The 18,804-nt window shown below is 50.1% G+C and overlaps 1 protein-coding gene and 1 long non-coding RNA gene across 3 annotated transcripts in view; one reads left to right on the forward strand and one right to left on the reverse strand.

The window, feature by feature from the left end:
* Nucleotides 1-16,812, forward strand: part of KREMEN1 (kringle containing transmembrane protein 1) — a 58,641-nt gene extending 41,829 nt beyond the window's left edge. The window contains exons 4-9 of one of the 2 annotated variants that reach the window (XM_040251649.1): nucleotides 618-742; nucleotides 7,043-7,196; nucleotides 8,723-9,055; nucleotides 9,834-9,995; nucleotides 11,114-11,198; nucleotides 13,006-16,812. In XM_040251649.1, coding sequence (XP_040107583.1) covers nucleotides 618-742; nucleotides 7,043-7,196; nucleotides 8,723-9,055; nucleotides 9,834-9,995; nucleotides 11,114-11,198; nucleotides 13,006-13,174 — 1,028 coding nt within the window. In that variant the 3' untranslated portion in view covers nucleotides 13,175-16,812. The remainder of the gene's footprint in view (nucleotides 1-617; nucleotides 743-7,042; nucleotides 7,197-8,722; nucleotides 9,056-9,833; nucleotides 9,996-11,113; nucleotides 11,199-13,005) is intronic. The other variant, XM_040251650.1, reaches the window with a different exon arrangement.
* A 411-nt stretch (nucleotides 16,813-17,223) lies between these two features.
* On the reverse strand, nucleotides 17,224-18,556 carry LOC120871603. Its single transcript, XR_005723071.1, has 3 exons — nucleotides 18,370-18,556; nucleotides 17,672-17,793; nucleotides 17,224-17,497 (listed from the first exon to the last, which is right to left on the reverse strand). It is a non-coding gene; the product is annotated as an uncharacterized LOC120871603 (long non-coding RNA).
* Between the last annotated feature and the right edge of the window lie 248 nt (nucleotides 18,557-18,804).

Genomic DNA, 18,804 nt, shown 5'->3' on the forward strand with positions numbered 1-18,804 from the left:
TGTGCCCTGGAGCCTCAGGAGGAGCCAGAGTTCTGCTGACACCTTGATTTTAGTCCCATTAGACCCATTTAGTACTTCTGACCTCCGCAACTATAAGATGATGGATTTATGCTACTTTAAGCCACTAGGTCTGTGGTCATTTATTGCAGCAGCAATAGGAAACTATTAAATTCACAAAATGACCTGGTAAAACCAACTTGTGGGGCTTTTTGAGGGGACTAGGGAGACACAAGGCATAGGATGGTAGCTTCCAAGAGCTTTTTTTTTGGTCCTCCAGTGACTCTGAGACACAATTTATATATTGTAGCTTCTCTGTTTTTAAGAATCTATGCCTAGTTCTTGTCAATACTGAATTCTATCAATATTTATCAACAAGTAAAAAAAAATCTTAGGGTCGGTTTTATGGGCTTCACATACTCGTCAAAATAAAACAAAGATGTAGCAGTTAGCAGAGGACACCAAGACTTCCATTTTTAACACTTGCTGCTTGCTATTTATTTGCACTTTAGGAATGGAAATATGGGCTGAGATGAAAGTACCTGGCACAACACGCCTTTCCTTCTTGGTGTTTCACAGCCAGATGTTGTGAAGTTCTTTTGTTTCTCTTTTTTCTCCAGTGCCTGGAAACCTTGGCTGCTACAAGGATCATGGAAACCCACCTCCTCTAACTGGCACCAGTAAAACGTCTAATAAACTCACCATACAAAATTGCATCAGTTTTTGTCGGAGTCAAAGATTCAAGGTAATGGTTCTGTGGCTTTATATCTATGGAAAAAGATAAAGGTCTAAATGCATTCTCCTGAGATATCATTTAAAATGTATTTAAATTATTTGAATTGTTAAACACAACAACAACCTGTGAAGCCATTACAGCTGTACTTTTCTGCCAAAGAGAAGTTGGAGGAAGAGTGGAGCTTGGGATTCTGGGGAGTGAGGCAGCACTCTGTCCAAAGACTGAGAGAAAAAAGGAAATGCCCTAGTACGTGCATCCAGCTTGACCTCCAGTAGAGTCATGTGTTTCCTCCAGCCCCTGTGTGTTATGAGCAGAGACTTCTCTGGCTCCAGGGGGGTGGATCTGAGAATAAGCCAAGGTAGTGGTTACCACTTTGATACATTAAGGGGGCCTTGCCTGGATACCAGTCCAAAATATTTTCTTTCCATCCTGTCCATTCTTCTATCTTAAAGTCATTCGTCAGTCATTAAGGTTCAATAATGCTATTGTTTGTTATATTAAAAAAAGAAGTCTTTTCCTCCCTCCTTTCCTTCCATCCTTCATTCCTTCCTTAATAATTTCATCAAAAGGCCATTAATCAGGCCCAAGCAAGGAGAATAGACTGGCAGTGCTCAAGGCCTGTCTGAGGCAGGGGCTGAGCAAGGCAGTTGGCCCAACATGATCAAGTGATTGGTTGCTTGCAAAAGATTGGGCATGTTAGGTAAATCTATGGAGGATAATGGGAACCAGGTTTCTCACTATTAGAGAAGGGGCCCAGAGAAAACTGGAATGAAGCCTGCAGCATTGGGCAGGGATTGACGTCACTAGTACAGTGCGTGGTTTCTGACATATATGTAGAGAGAGATACAGAAATAAATATATAGGACTTGTGGTAGTTGTCCAGTCGTTAAGACTCCACACCTCCGCTGCAGGAGGCACAGGTTTCATCCCTGGTGGGAGACATAATATCCCACACGCCACATGATGTGGCGAAAGAAAACCAAAAGGAAAGAAACATAAATATAAAAGTGTGTGTATGTGTGTTTGTATATACATATGTATTTCCTAGCTCTTTCCACTAAGAGGGCCTGGGAACAGTGACATACTGAAAAAAGAGCTACAGTACTGGCATAAAGGTGGACATAGAAGCTGAAGGAAATAGAATTTAGAGTCCAGACATCATTATTTGTGGCCATATTATTATTTATATTAATGAATAATAATTTATTATATATCTTTATATATAAAGATATAGTATATAGTATACATAGTATATAGTAAATATGTGTTATTTATTTTATATGTCAGGAACCATGCACTGTACTAGTGACATCAGTCCCTGCCCAACGCTGCAGGCTTCATCCCAGTTTTCTCTGGCCTTCTCTAATAGTGAGAAACCTGGTTCCCATTATCCTCCATAGATTTACTTACATGCTCAATCTTTTGCAAGCAACCAATCGCTTGATTGATAGTATTATTTATGGCTGATTGATATTTGTCAAGGGTGCCATATCATTCAATGGGAAAAAAATAATGTTTTCAGCAAACAATGCTGGGACAACTGGATATCCACATGGAAAAAAATGAAACTGGATCCCTACCTCATATATGAAAATTAATTTAAAATGGATCTCAGACCTACATGTAGCAGCTAAAACTATAAAGGTTTAGGAAGAAATATGGGTACAGATATACATGACCTTGGATGAGGCAATGATTTTTTCAGTTAGGATACCAAAAGCACAGACAATCAAAGAAAAAATAAATTGGACTTCATCAAAATTTAAAATCTCTGTGTATCAAGGACACTATTAAGAAAATGAAAAAGCAACTCACAGAATAGAGCAAATATTTGCAAAACATATATCTGAATAAAGATCTAATGCCCAAAACATATAAAGAAAGTCTAACAATGTGACAATAGAAAGATAAACAGCCCAATTAAAAAATGAGCAAAGGATTGAATACATGTTTCTTCATAGAAGATGTACAAATAGCCAATAAGCACATGAAAATGTGCTCAATATTCAACCTATGTTCGGTTCAGTCAGTTCAGTCGCTCAGTCGTGTCCAACTCTTTGCAACCCCATGAATCGCAACACGCCAGGCCTCCCTGTCCATCACCAACTCCCAGAGTTCACTCAGACTCGCGTCCATCGAATCAGTGATGCCATCCAGCCATCTCATCCTCTGTCGTCCCCTTCTCCTCCTGCCTTCAATCTTTCCCAGAATCAGGGTCTTTTCCAATGAGTCATCTGTTCGCATCAGGTGGCCAAAGTATTGGAGTTTCAGCTTCAACATCAGTTCTTCCAATGAACACCCAGGACTGATCTCCTTTAGGATGGACTAGTTGGATCTCCTTGCAGTCCAAGGGACTCTCAAGAGTCTTCTCCAACACCACCGTTCAAAAGCGTCAATTCTTCGGCGCTCAGCTTTCTTCACAGTCCAACTCTCACATCCATACATGACCACTGGAAAAACCATAGCCTTGACTAGATGGACCTTTGTTGGCAAAGTAATGTCTGCTTTTCAATATTCTATCTAGGTTGGTCAATCAAAAAAATTTTTTTACACTTCGTGCAGTAAAGATGCTCAGTATTACTAGTTTTAGGGAAATGCAAATCAAAATCAATGAGATACCATTTCATACAATAAATAACCTAGGATGGCTGTGATTTTTTTTTTTAAGGACAAAAGCAAATGTTAATGAGGTAGAGAAATTACAACCCAGAAATCCCGTTTCTAGATATTTACCCTAGAGAAAGGAAAGCCTATGGTCACACAGAAATATACACAAATGTTTATAGCAGCTCTGTTTTATAATCATGAAAAACAAAACAACTCAATGGATTAGCAACCTGCAGTACACTCATGCAATAAACTGCCACTCAGCAAACTCTAGGTCAGTTCAGAGGAGCCTCAGAGAGACTATGCTGAGGGAAAGAAGCCAGCCTCAGAATACGATTCTGCGTATAGTGTGTCTGAGTCTATTCTGACTGCTGTGCAAAGTACTTGGTCTAAACCAAGCATTCACTAACACAACATTGTAAAGCAGCTATATTCCAATTTAAAAAAAGACAACAAGAATTCATTTCTCAAAGTTCTGAAGGCTGCGAAGTCCAAGATCAAGGCTTTGGCAGATTTGGTGTCTGGTGATGGCTTGTTTCCTGCTTCATAGATGGCTGTCTCCTCACTGTGTCCTCACATGGCAGAAGGGGAAAGGGGGTCTCTTTTATAAAGGCTCTAATCCCATTCATGAGCACAAGCCCTCATGAATCACTTCCCAAAGATTCCACCACTAGGTACCATCACATTGGGAATTAGCTTTCAACATATAAATTTGCAGGGGAGGGGCAGACATGGACATTTGGTCTCTAGCATATGACAGTCTTAAAAAGTTAAAACTATAGTATGAAAACTAATTAGTGTATGACCTCAATCAGATCCCTTACGATTATACAATGGAAGTGACAAATAGATTCAAGGGATTTGATCTGACAGAGTGCCTGAAGAACTATGGATGGAGGTTTGTAACATTGTACAGGAGGCTGTGATCAAAATCATCCCCAAGAAAAAGAAATGCAAAATGGCAAAATGGTTATCTGAGGAGGCCTTACAAGTAGCTGAGGAAAGAAGACAAGTGAAAAGCAAAGGAGAAAAGGAAAGATATACCCATCTGAATGCAGAGTTCCAAAGAACAGCAAGGAGAGAGAAGATAGCCTTCCTAAGTGATAAGTGCAAAGAAATAGCAGAGAAAATAGAATGGGAAAGACTAGAGACCTCGTCAAGAAAATTGGAGATGCCAAGGAAACATTTCATGCAAAGATGGGCACAATAAAGGACAGAAACAGTATGGCCCTAACATAAGCAGAGGTATTAAGAAGAGGCGGCAAGAATACACAGAAGAACTATACAAAAAAGATTTTAATGCCCCAGTAACCGTGATGGTGTGATCACTCACCTAGAGCCAGATATCCTGGAGTGCAAAGTCTAGTGGGCTTTAGGAAGCATCACTATGAACAAAGCTAGTGGAGGTGATGGAATTCCAGTAGAGCTATTTCAAATCCTGAAAGATGATGCTGTGAAAGTGCTGCACTCAGTATGCCAGCAAATTTGAAAAACTCAGCAGTGGCCACAGGACTGGAAAAGGTCAGTTTTCATTCCAATCCCAAAGAAAGGCAATGCCAAAGAATTTAAACTACTGCACAATTGCACTCATCTCACACACTAGTAAAGTAATGCTCAAAATTCTCCAAGCCAGCCTTCAACAGTATGGGAACCAAGAAATTTCAGATGTTCAAGGTGGATTTAGAAAAGGCAGAGGAAGCAGAGATCAAATTGCCAATATCATTGGATCCTAGAGAAAGTAAGAGAGTTCCAGAAAAACATCTACTTGTGCTTTATTGACTATGCCAAAGCCTTTAAACTGTGTTGATCACAACAAACTGTGGAAAATTCTTAAAGAGATGGGAAATATCAGACCACCTTACCTGTCTCCTGAGAAATCTGTATGCAGGTCAAGAAGCAACAGAACTGTACATGGAACAACGGACTGCTTCCACATTGGGAAAGGAGTAAGTCAAGGCTGTATATTGTCACCCTGTTTGTTTAACTTATGTGCAGAGTACATCATGCGAAATGCAGGGCTGGATAAAGCACAACCTGGAATCAAGATTGCCAGGAGAAATATCAATAACCTCTGATATGCAGATGACACCACCCTTATGGCAGAAAGTGAAGAAGAACTGAAGAACCTCTTGATGAAAATGAAAGAGGAGAGTGAAAAAGCTGTCTTAAAACTCAACATTCAAAAAACGAAAATCATGGCATCCATTCCCATCACTTCATGGCAGATAGATGGGGAAAAAAATCGAAACAGTAAGAGACTTTATTTTCTTGGGCTCCAAAATCACTGCAGATGGTGACTGCAGCCATGAAATTAAAAGACGCTTGCTCCTTGGAAGAAAAACTATGACCAACCTAGACAGCATATTAAAAAGCAGAGACGTTACTTTGCTGACAAAGGTCCGTCTAGTTAAAGCTATGGTTTTTTCCAGTAGTCCTGTATAGATGTGAGAATTGGACCATAAAGAAAGCTGAGCACCGAGGAATTGATGCTTTTGAACTATGGTATTGGAGAAGACTCTTGAGAATCCCTTGGACAGCAGGAATATCAAACCAGTCAATCCTAAAGGAAATCAGTCCTAAATATTTATTGGAAGGACTGATGCTGAAGCTGAAACTCCAGTACTTTGGCCACCTGATGGGAAGAACTGACTCACTGGGAAAGACCCTGATGCTGGGAAAGATTGAAGGCAGAAAGAGAAGGGGATGACAGAGGATAAGATGGTTTGATGGCATCACTGACTCAATGTACATGAGTTTAAGCAAGTTCTGGGAGTTGGTGATGGACAGGGAAGCCTGGTGTGCTGCAGTCCATGGGTCACAAGGAGTCAGACATGACTGAGCGACTGAACTGAGGGGTCGTAGAGGGGAACTGTAGAGCAACAGTACAAGAAAGGTTACTGCACACGTTCCGTGTCCTGATTGTAGTGGTGGTTGTACAAATTTATTCATGGGTTAAAATCCTTAGGCCTGTACACCATACAAATAGTTGTATTTTATGGTAATATAAAAATAAAAATGTTAAATAGGGGATTTCCCTGGTGGTCCAGTGGTTTAAAAATCTACCTGCCAAAAGAAAAGTAAAAAACAAAAAAAAAAAAAGAGGAAAGAAAAAATCCACCTGCCAATGCAGGGAACAGAGGTTTGATCTCTAGTCCGGGAAGGTTACACATGCCACAGGGCAACTAAGCCCGTGCGCTTTAGAGGCTGCGTTCCAAAGCCACTGCAATGAGAAGTCTGCTTACTGCAACTAGAGAGCCCTGTGCACAGGAACAAAGATCTGGGGTAGCCATAAATAAATCAGTTAATTTTAAAATGTATTTCATAGGGCCTACAATAAGTTTGCAATAAGCACTAACTTCAAAGCATTTACCACCTGTCAAATAGTAAACATTCAGTAAAATGTTTAGCTGTTATTAATGTTTCAAGTTAATGGGATCCCTGCCTTTAACTGAGTTAAATACAGTAGAATTGCAAACATAAGTAAGGTATGCTCAGGAGGGGAAGCATCCGTGGTAGTACACAGTTACACAGTTACAAGTCAGCATGTAGTGAAGTGCAGTGAGAGTGGGGCAGGACCAAGGTAGAGGATCCAGGGAAGGTGGGCTGGGAAGACAAGGTGCTTGCTTGCCGAGGGGCTGACCCGGCCAGGCCACCCGACACCCCGACTGACACTTACCAAGTGCTGCTTCTCTGTCATGGCAGTTTGCCGGGATAGAGTCGGGCTACGCTTGCTTCTGTGGAAACGACCCGGATTACTGGAAGTACGGGGAGGCAGCCAGTACTGAGTGCAGCAGCGTCTGCTTTGGGGACCACACCCAGCCCTGTGGGGGTGATGGCAGGGTCATCATCTTCGACAGTGAGTATGCCCCCGGGCCCTGCGCTGTCCAAGGCTTGGGGACCCTGGGCCAGGGGAGCCAGCCCGCCCATTGTCTGACCCCGCCTCCCTGCTGTGCAGTCATTCACCTGCAGTACTTACTAAGCACCTGCTGCAGGCCAGGGGCAGGTGCCTTTTGCCTCTGCTATTCCTTCAAAGGCAATGAGTCTTCTCCTGGCTACTCTGACAAGAGTAACAGCAGCTCCCAGGGACAGACAGGGGCCTGGGAACAGAAGGGTGTGTGGCCCCTTCCTCTCAACTTCAGGCTTTTGCTCCAGGAGGGTTCTGGAAGAGAGCAGGGTATCAGTCCCCCAGCAGCAGCTCATCACCTCCTGCCCACTGGTCCCACCAAAGGGGACCCTTTGGTCTCCTGCCCCACCCCGGTCCTTCTCATGGGCACTGGATGGAGGCCTGCACAGAAGTGCGTGCAAGTGAGTGCAGACTGTTGTGTCCGGGGCTTCCGAGCATCCTGGACTGAGAGGCTGGTCCACATTCAGCCTTTAGACATTAGTTAAAATTTTAGCTGCTTTCTTCTTCCTTGCTTTCATCGTGACCCGCTCTCCTTCTTGTGCTCTGTCAAGGATGAAGCACTTTGTGTGGCCTGACTCTCCTCAGAGGAGCTTTTTTTTAGAATTAAAATCCCTTGGTTGTCTTGAGACCTCAGCTTTCTGATGGGTTGAAGAAAAAGTTCTGAGCTTCTTCTCAGTGTTAGGATGGAAGCAGCTTTCTACATCCTAAAGGGAAGTGGGTGCCCCCCACAACCTGGCCTGCTTTGTAAATCCTGGGCCTGCCCTTCCTCTTGAGGACTTTGATTTCTAGGCTCTTGTCTTCACCTCACTACATAAGACTGTGAAGTGGTGTGTCCCCGTCCCTGAACCTGCCGCTCAGAACCGGAGGTCCAGACATTAGATGTGCTGGTGCAAAGTAATGAGGGAACTTCCTGTCTTCAGAAGGTCATTTCTTGTGCCACAGTGTCCCACTTCAAAAACAAGTGTGGCCCCTCCCATGAGCCTTGCACCCCTAGGTACCCGGGAGGCCCTCACTTCACTGAGTGCCCCCTGCAGAGAGGTCTGTGTTTTCATGTGCTTTGTCTCATCTGTCCTCACACATTCGTATAATACAGGAGCAGGTGGTGGTCTCTCCACCCTCAGAGCCAAGAGAAGCGAGAGGTCTGGATGTGAAGTGAGCCCCTGGGATCACACGGCCCAGCTGGTCCCGAAACCAGACTCTCTGACTCCAGCCTGGCCCCCGCCTGGGCTGTACTGCCATGCTGTATACTCACTCTGAGGTCTCCTGGGAGAAAAAAAAGCTTCCAGTCATTTGTTCAGGGTTTAAGCTACTCATTCTGTGATTCGATCCTGAAACATAAGATGGTCTGGTTTTGCAGACAAAAAGCAGCATACTAGACTGGATCCCATCAGCTCAGAAGTTTTGTTTGTAACACGTTGGAAAGCAAACCCCATGGCCAAGCCCCCGATTGAGGGCTGATGTCCTTTTGTCTCCTGCAGCTCTGGTTGGCGCCTGTGGTGGGAATTACTCGGCCATGACCTCTGTGGTGTATTCCCCTGACTTTCCCGATGCCTACGCCGCGGGGAGGGTCTGCTACTGGACCATCCGGGTCCCAGGAGCCGCGCACATCCACTTCAACTTCACCTTGTTTGACATCCGGGATTCCGCAGACATGGTGGAGCTGCTGGATGGCTATACCCACCGCGTCCTGGTCCGTTTCAATGGGAGAAACCGCCCACCTTCGTCCTTTAACATCTCTCTGGATTTCATCATTTTGTATTTCTTCTCTGATCGCATCAATCAAGCCCAGGGATTTGCCGTCTTATACCAAGGTAAGGCCCCGGCCTCCTCGGGCCCCTCCTGCACCTTGTTATGATGTGCAGACTTCAGGTGGTTCTTGCGTGTCAGGAGCTGCCCAATCAACTTGCAGGTTTTCCCACCTCCTTTTTTATAACTTGTACATGCTGCGTGATACAGAGAAGAGATGCCACCTGTGAGTTTTGCTGTTTTAGTCATTCTCGTGACAGTTTTTATGGAAAGGCTAAAAGAATAACTAAAAGAGCTGAGATTGATAGAATCAGAAGGTTCCAAAGAGGTCATTTGGTTCATCCTCCTGTCTCTGAACACCCTTGCCAATCACCAAAGCCTGGTTCACTGTCCTCAGACCATCCTAACATGGAGCTATGCTCCTATACTGTGGATATGTGTGCTGGGTACACAGAAGGCATCCGTGAACTAGTCTCTGCCCTGGATGTCAGGAGCCTAGAGAAGAGTTCAGTCAGTGTGTGGCTCCAGTGTACAGGTGGGACAGGCTGGAAGGACATGTAGGATTGGGGCAGACAGATAGGAAACAAGAGGGCCTTTCACACTTAGGGACCGTAGCTGCAGAGGCACAAGGGAAGGAGCACCCTCAAGCATGTCCGGGAGTCCACACAGAGACATCAGATGGCTCCTTCAGGGCCAGAGCCTGGCAGGTTCTGCTCTGGGGCCAGGGCAGAGAATTGCCCCAGGACTGAACCAGAGAAAACGGCCCCCTCTTTGTAACCAGTGCCGCCTCCTCTTTGGCATCTCCACCTGCTTTCCCCCAGCTAATTCCTTTTGATCTTCCAGCCATCAAGGAAGACCCACCACAGGAAAAACCCACTGACAACCAGATGCTGGCCGAGGTGATCACGGAGCAGGCCAACTTCAGTGTGAGCGCTGCCCGGTCCTCCAAAGTCCTCTACGTCATCACCACCAGCCCCAGCCACCCACGCCAGACTGTGCCAGGTAGCCATTCCCAGACACCATCAAAGGGGTGGAAGCCACAGAGCTTGGCAGCAGCACCCTAGGCAGTTACAGAAACAGGGTGCTCTTGGGTGTTTCCCTTTCCGAGGCGGCTTGGGGGTCCTGGCTCCATGACTCTCTTTGTCCTGGCCTTGGAGGGACATCTTCTCTCTGGCTTGATTCCTTAGTCCTTAGGCAAAGTGTTCACCTCCTTTAGGACACGGTATGTAATAAGCTTATCCAGTGTTTTCCACAGCCCCAACAGTAGTTCGCTAAATGTATCGGCAGTTGCCAGAGCTCTTTCCTCAGTCATTGGGCAGATCTTTAAATGCTTTAATGATGCTAGGCTCTGTCGTAGGTGCTGGACTGTACAGAGAACCACACAAAATCCCTGCCCTCCTGCCACTTGTAAGTGGGAGGAGAAAGACAAGAAGCAAAATGAGAAGTCAGATAGTGACCTGAGCTGTGAAGGCAGCCCCCACAGGAGTAGGGTAGAGAGGGAGCAGTAGTCTTGTGGTCTAAGCTTGGTGACTTGATTGGACACAGACTGTCGTTCCCCCTTTTCTGCCAAGGAAATTGCAGTCTTTAGGAGCTTGTAGAGCTGCAGAGACCATTAGTGATTCCCCGCTCTAAAGGTTTTCCCCTGCAGGACTCGTGTCAGGGAGTCAGGCAGGAGAGCCCTTCCCTGTGTGTCCTGTCCTTTGCGTATCTGTAGCATTCCACAGTTGACTCATCCCATTCCTCAGATGAGGAAACTGAGGCCCAGAGAGGTTATGTAACTCGTCTGCAGTCACACAGTGGTCCCAGCGATGGAGATGGAATGTGTACCACCCCTTTTGACTCTGAGTTGAGTGTGCTTTGAGCCACACTGCCTGCCTCTCTCCACAGGGGAGTCAGGAACCAGGCGAGGTGCTCAGAGGACTGGGTCTCCATGCCAGCCCTGCTCCAGCTGCATCCTGTGGCCACGCCCACCTGCCGGGAACCCCTCAGCCAGCCTGCCCCCCGACCCTGAGCTGCCAGGGCTCCCTCAGGGCTCCACACAGACCTCCTCCTGAAAACTAAACTCACACCCAGTCCGAAATTCACCCCTTGTGCAAACTCATCCCTGTGTTTTACACTTGCAGGATGGACAGTGTATGGCCTGGCAACACTCCTCATCCTCACGGTCACAGCCATTGTAGCAAAGATACTTCTGCACATCACGTTCAGGTGAGTACGGGAGCTGCCCGGCCCCAGGAAGGGAAGGTAATTTCCTACTTCGTTTCAGTTGTCTGAAAACACTTGTAACATCAGAACACAATTCCAAAGTGCTCAACACGGGGCAGTGTACAGCCGTAGACATCCCTCATTCTCTGTAGAGTGAATTGTCCACCTGAACAAATCTCACTAAGGTTTGAGGGATTGTATTTGCTCCCCAGTCTAGAGGATATCATTTCACGAGGACTGAAATAGTCCGGGCATAAAACAGGACAATTTCCATTGTTCTGATTTGTGCTGATTTGTGATTTACATAAGAGCAAAGATTCCTAGGATAATACCAGGTATATTTCCTGATGCCGTCTAGAATCTGTGAGACAGTCTTAGGAAGAGAAGTTTTATTAACTATTGTTTAATAATTATTTTAAAGCATTATTTAGGAAGTTTATAATAGCTTCACCCTTCAATTCTGACCAATTTGGGAAAAAAATTCCTTCTCTTGCTTCCACTTATTCAGGTTTAACTGCTCTGCCTTTCAGGAAAGGGGCGGTTGTTCTGCACAGGAGCCTGTGCACCTACAGAAGGGCTTGCTCGTCTTCCGGAACCTCTGCTCTGTCTTTCCTGTGGTTCCCAGTCCAGGCTCTCTCCATTTCTCTCCCCCGCCGCCAGTTTTATTGAGATAATTGACATAAAGTCTCCTCCATTTCAAGGAGGAGCGTTGGTGTAAAAGCTACCTTTTCCCCAACTTTCTGGCTTGTGCTCTGACTCAGTTATCCTGGATTTTTGAGTGGGGGCTACTTTGCTGCAGTGCGCAGCCTTCTCACTGCGGTGGCTTCTCTCGTTGCGGAGCACAGGGTCTACGTGTGTGGGCTTCAGTACCTGCGGCCCGTGGGCTCAGCTGTGCAGCTCGAGGGCTCTAGCCCACAGGCTCAGTGGTTGCGATGCATGGGCTTAGTTGCCCTGAGGCTGCCACAGACTTTCATACAAAGGCTGCCCTTGGCCACTTTGGCACTACTCATAGGCCTTGCCACCCTGCACTGTACATTTTTCAGGGAAAACAATGTCCTTGTTGTTTACTGTCTCTAAAGGCTCTATTAGGTTTCCCCAGGCCTCCTCACTGAGTATCCCATTTTATAGGTGCAGGTATCTCATGAAATGGTACGTTGCTTTGGATGCATATATATATATGTTTTTCTTCCTTTTTTTTGAGTCACAGTTCACATACTCCAGGGAAGCCTCTCAGGCATAGTCCCATCTGTGTGTCCCCGACAGCAGGGAGGGGCCGGGGTGCTCTCTGGGGCCCAGCACCTCACCATGCACCGAGACCCCAAAGCTCGTGTGCGTCTCCCATCTGACACCCAGTCCCTCTGCACTTTCCCCGCCCAGCAGCCCAAGGGGCTGACACAGGGAGGGCAGGTGGGGAGAAAGGCAGGGCCCACTCCCAGCAGAGCAGGTTTGCCTTCATCCTGTTTAGGTAGGTGAGCTTGTGAATAAGTGTCATTCGAAAAAAGTTCATCTGCTTAAAAAGAGAAGATTTTTGAAAACTCATGATCTCTCAGGCCAGCCCTTTCCAGATTGGAATAACCAGCTAGAAGGTTCTTCGTTACTCTGAGCTGGGACCTGCCCCACTGCATGGCCATGCCATAGGATTTGGGTCAGCCTGGTGATCCCTCCAGTCTCTAAAGGCAGCTATTAGGTTTCCCCAGGCCTCCTCACTGAGTATCCCATTTTATAGGTGCAGGTATCTCATGAAATGGTAGGTTGCTTTGGATGCTTAGTTCTGTTCTGCTTGAAAAATTAAGATATTTTTGTTGGACAGATCCCATCGTGTTCCTGCCTCGGGGGACCTTAGGGATTGTCGTCAACCAGGGACATCAGGGGAAATTTGGAGCATTTTTTACGAGCCTTCTACTTCAATTTCCATCTTTAAGAAGAAGCTCAAGTGTCAGAGTCAACCAGATGACCGTAATCCTCTTGTGAGTGACTAAAAGCTCCCCCTCCATGCCCAGGACACGACATCCCTCTGTACTCGACGCCCCTGGGGCTGCCTCTCCCATGGTTTCCTTCCACCGACTCTTCCCTGCCTCGCCTTTGGCCTCCTCCGGGGCAGCAGTCTTCCGACTGGGCGGGCACCTGACACGGGGGCCGCTTGGCCTGGATTCAACCTGCTTCATCACCACACTCAGGAGAGAGACTCAAGGTCCCTGGTCTGTGCCCTCTGCGTATCACTCTGATCTAGGAGTGGGGGATTGGAACAATGGGGCCTGAGGTGACGGGATGATTGTGTCAGGCATGGGGCTCAGGTACATTCTAGACGACTGTCAGGTAGTGGGTAGGTAGCGCTTCTTCTCAGTTTTGTCCATACACAGATGGCTTTCTCCTGGTCTTTCTGCTTTGGAACAGGCCAGGCAGAGAGAGTTCTGAGGCTCTTCTGAGGGGTGGCCTGGTCCGGTACTCCTGGGCGTTAGCTGCCCCGCCCATGATGTAGGCACATGGTCTGTGCTAGCTCTGGGCTCTGGGCAAGGATGGTTCTCCTCCAGCCTGGAAGGCCATCAGGTCAAACCTGACACCTTCACCCGCGGCTACTTTCTATGGCTTCTTTGTGCAGCTTGGTGACCAGCAGATAGGTTTGAGGGATGATCATAAGAAATGTCCAGCCATCTATTCAAGCAGTAGACTTCACTGAAAGCTTTTCTAGATGCTCAGTAACTCCTCACTGGGTTTGCTGGCCTCGTTCCTGAGCAGCTTGAGGTCCCGTGGAGCCCAAGCCAAGCCCCGTCTGGTGACTCCTAAGCTGCCTCTCTGTTCAGAACAGTGTATATGGCGGAGCATCCAGGCAGCGTCTTGTGACCCCGGGCGCCAGCAGTCGCTCCTTTAATTATCCCTCCTTTTAAAAGAGGATGAGAAATTCCCCATGGCCTAGGCATTCGGTGGTCTCCATGCCCCTTCTTATGGGGACAGGGTGGGCTTTGGAATGGCTTGGCGGGGAAGGAGAGGGCTCTTGTCTCTGGTCCCACCACCCCCCTGCCCCGACCCAGAGGGGAGCCACAGAGAGTGGTGTGCAGAGTGCGGAGGGAGGGCGTGGGAACCGGAGCCCCTCCAGGAGAGGCTTCCGGAGATGGAGAGCTGCAGCTGCAGTGGCCGTGGGTGGTAGAGTTGGTGCCATCCCTCACGGCAGCTGGGAGGAGGGCCCGGCCCCCGCGGGCGGGCCTGGCTTTTCTCAGAGTTGAGGCTCTCCTGTGGGCACGTAGGCCTTGGGCCTCACCGCTCCCTGTCTGGGCACTTTGCCCCCCTCCTCCAGCCCCTGGGCTACTCCTCGTTTGGCCTTCCCTGGGGGTCTGCCACACTGGCAGCCATCTGCACCCGGCTCCCAGAAAGACAGAGGGCCACGTGGGGCTGCAGGGAGGCGACCCCAGTGGCCAGAGAGACGCTGGGAGCTGGCATGGGGGGAGAGTCAGAGTGGGAGACGCAGCAAGCTCACAGGAGGGCGGGGGCACTGCCCCAGGCCCTGGGGGAGGCTTTGATCTGGAAAGGCAGTTCCCCCGCAACAGCTGTCTGCCGGCCCCCGGGATCTGGAGACAGGCCTGCCGCGCGCAAGGACCACTGGGATGCACAGCATGTGCAGTCTCCCCTCCGAGCTATTCCCGGCCTTTGCGGAATCTCCTCTCAGACACAAGGGTCAGGTGTGTGCGGCCACTAGGCCCCTGAGCAACGCAGAGCGAATGTGGGGTCGTGGCCGGGAGGGCTCTGCCCGACCAGGAGCAGTTGCTCAAAGCTGCGGGCTCCCTCTGATCACTGGCCCTGCTGCGTCCCGTGGGCCCGCCTGCTGTCGTCACACTTGGTGACTTCAGGTCACCGTGTATCTGAGCAGCCGGAGGAGCCCTTTCTCAGAGATCCCCAAGGTGCTGGAAGCCCAGTGCTATCCCTCCTGCCACCCCAGGTGCAGCCCAGTGACCCAGGATCCACTTACCATCCCAGGAGCAGCCCTGAAAACCCACACCGGCCTTAGGGTGGCACAGGGGGAGAGGGCCATAAATTGTCCCAGACCAAAGTCTCTAAGCCTGACCTGGCCATGACCTTGGCTGGAACCTGTCAGCCACCTGCCCAGAGGGGCCCCCTGCACCTAAGTAAACACTTGAGACACACATTGTCCCAGAAGAGGGGAGGCGTCTGCACCTAGGAACACCCAAGGGGCAGCACTTGATCTGCTAAGAAACCACTTCAGAGGCGAGAAAGTAGGGGTTGGAGGGGACTGGAAAGGGTGACCCTGAGCAGAGCACACGACAGGTCACACGGGCTTAGGTAAGAGGAGGCGTAGAGGCTCCGGGGACCCCAGTGGAGCAAAGCATCCCTGCCATGGGGTGATGGGGTGCTGCCGGGACCCAGGCCCCCCCTCAGCCCACACCCGACTCCAGCCAGCTGGGGAGCCTGGCCTCTTGGCCCCTGGAGAAGGCGCACGGAGCTCGTGTTCTTCCCCAAGTGGCCAGGGGCACACAGAACAGAGAAGGAAGAGGAATGAACCCAGGTGCCCACACATCAGAACAGGGTTGAGGGCCCCCCCTTTCTGGGCGTGAGTGAGGTAACCAGGTTGCTGTAACTTCTGAAGTGTGGGCTCTGGCTCAAGACTCCAGTCGGCCAGAAACCCACAGAGATCAGAGCACTTGCAGGCGCAGCTGTCCTGGCCCTTCTGCCAAACCCAGGGGGGAGGGCTCCCCCCCACCCCCCGCCGCCCCCGCCACCCTGCCCATTGTCAGCCCCTGGCAGGAGTGGTCAGACCTGCTCCGTATCCAGCCAGGTCGTCCTGACCCCAGTGTCGCCACACCCCTGTGAGTCCTGGCACTTCATCTTCCCGAGCACTTGCCGGTGGGCGGCCTCTGAGGTCGGTCCCTGGTCTGGCCGCACCCGGCCTCCCATAGAGCCGGGCTGGCCCGCAGCCTGTTGGCTCCCAGTCTCCCTTGCTGTTTGACGTCTGCTTTTGCTGCCGTCTTGGGAATGTTTAACCTTCTGATTGTTTCCTCTGGTGTCTCGTTTACCTTCCTCGCTGTTCTACCTCCTGGCTGGGGCTCTCAGCTTAGCCGCCCCGGTGTGGGGTGTTTCTCTTCCAGCCGCAGCAGCTGCCTCCCCTCAGGCTGGCCAGCTCAGGGGGACGGGGCCTCACCCTCAGCCTGCAGACCCCGGGGGCCCATCTCCTAGGTTCCCGTCTTGCCGAGTTGAACACACTCAGTGAGGCAGCAGTGGGGTGTGGGGGAAAGTCCAGGTCAGTCCGCTGCTTTGGAAAGGACGTGGCGCCAGGAGCACAGGTGGGAGTGGGGGCTGCTGCCACGGGGTCCTCACGGCGTCAGGACTGCCCACACCCAGACTCACCTTCCCAAGGGGCTCCTGACTCTGGATGACAAGGCTTTACCTGTAAATATGCTCTTAATATGCAACTTTGAGAATAAAATAGAAACATCATGTATTTTAAAATATAAGATGAAGTGTGACGCACTGTATACAATTTAATATATATTTTTAGGATTTTGTTATTTAAGAAAATGGAATGTAATGGTACTTAACTTTTACAAAAGAGAAAAATGTTATTTTTACCGTCTGGAGAAAATAAATATTCTCATTGTTGTAGAAACTGTGACGGGCCCAGGGTTGTTGTGTTTATGGGAGGCTCCCAAGCCCGTGGGCCGGGACGTTGCTGTGCTAGGGGACCGCAGGCTCGTCCCTGGTCACTGCCTCCCAGTTGCTCAGCTCTCGTCCGTGCCTCTGACCCGCAGCCAATCTCCGACTGCTGAGGTCTGAAGAGTTGGGATCCCACACCCACAGGGCGGCCACGGGCGAGGGCACCAGACCCCGGGTCTGAGGTGGCCTCAGGCTGGTCAGTACAGTGTCTGCTCCCGTAAGATGCACAGCACCCCCGGCTCAGGAGGTGGAGGAGGCTGGTGAGCTGCATGACTCTCATCCACACGGTTCCCTCTGCCTTTCCGAGCAGCCGGCACCTCCTCTCCCCTTCCCCCCACCCACCCCTTCCTTTTTAATAACAGGGAAGAAGCGTGGGTGTGAGTTGCCCTCTCCTGTGAGGGCTGTGTGCCCCAAAGCGCCTTTCAGCGGGTCCTGAGGAAGCCGAGCGTCAGCCTGTGGGACCCAGCTTCGAGGCCGGGGGTATACCGCAGGGAGCCTGTGAAGGATTTCCGTGGAGGAGCAGCGTCAGGTTCCCAGTTGAGAAGCATTTCCCACTTGCATTCGGGAACTAGGTCGGAGTGAGGTTAAACCAAGGGTGCAGTCAGAGATGCCGAGAGCCTATCCGGGCCCCCAGAGCAGCGCTGTGGTGGGAGGGGAGGGCTGAGAGAGCCGGCCGCCCCACAGGGCCCAGCTCACCCCCGTCCCCGCACTTGCCACATGACCTTGGGTGAGCGGCCCCTGCAGTGCCTGTTTCCTCACCTGCCAGGTGAGGGCAGTTACAGTACTCAGGCCACCTGGCTGTGGTGAGTTGTTACCTGTGGTATGTTTTCAATAAGCGGTAGCTGCTCCTTATTGTTCTGGAATCCAGCTGGTAGGTGAAGAACACGGTGCTGCCCAAGCGTCCTGACCTGGCTGCCGCGGAGAGAGAGGCCAGTCTCTGCGGTAAAGGACATGAAAAGAGAGGAAACGTGCTGAGCTCTGTCGGGCTGAGTCAAGGGAGGTCCCCATGGGATGTGGAGGCCACACTGTTAGACCCTGGACAGGTGGCCTGAGGCCCAGGGAGGGTCAGGCCTGGGGGCTTCGGCCCGTGGAAGCGGAGGCACAGCTGATATCCCAGGGTGTGTCTGGGCAGGAGCAGCTGAGGGCAGTGTCACGGACACACTCAGGCAGGTGGAAGGGAGCCGGGGCAGGGCTGGGAGTGGGGCTGGCCAGCGGGCAGGAGAGCAGGCAGCCCCAGAAGCCAGGCTTCCGACCCGCCTGGATCAGGCTGCCGCTGGCTCTCTGCAAGCCCCCAGGTCCAAATTCTCAGGAAGCGATTGGCCAGGCAAGGCCGCCGGCACCACCGCCTTAGATGCAGACGTGCTTCTCGGACTGCCACCTGGACCACTGGCCTGAGAACCCCTCGTGTGCTTGTTCGAAATGCAGGTTCATGGGCCCCACCGCAGACCCCCTAGAATCCCCGGGAAGCCCCTGACTGATGCTGGCGCTCACTGAAATCTGAACACCCTTTTACCTCGTTTGAGAAGTTTGGTCAGTAGTCACCTTCTCCTCTGAAATCAATTATCCACTCACAGACAACGGCCTTAAGTTCCACTGGCCACTTCCTCCGCCGTCCACAGAGTACTGGTTCCTCGACTTAGAAGGCCGTATCGCTCCAGAGATTCATCGAGGGACAGAGAGGGCAGGGCACAGCAGTCATTCCAGACGCTTCTCCGGAAGGTGCTGCCTTGACGTGGCGGTTTCACCACCACCACCCCCGCCCCAACCTCGGCTGGCACCTCAGAGGCCAGTGTTACTTGAGCATTGGTCTTCTCTGAGTTCTCCTCCTCTCTTTCCCAGAAGCTCTTGCCTGCCCCTGAAGGAAAATACTAATATTTTTAATGACTGTTGGAGAACAAATGGAGCGGCCTTGCTGGTGAACTTCTTAGAGACAGATCCACCTGCAACA

The sequence above is a fragment of the Oryx dammah genome, unplaced genomic scaffold (genome assembly GCF_014754425.2).
Source record: "Oryx dammah isolate SB20612 unplaced genomic scaffold, SCBI_Odam_1.1 HiC_scaffold_12, whole genome shotgun sequence".
Taxonomy (NCBI): Eukaryota; Metazoa; Chordata; class Mammalia; order Artiodactyla; family Bovidae; genus Oryx; species Oryx dammah.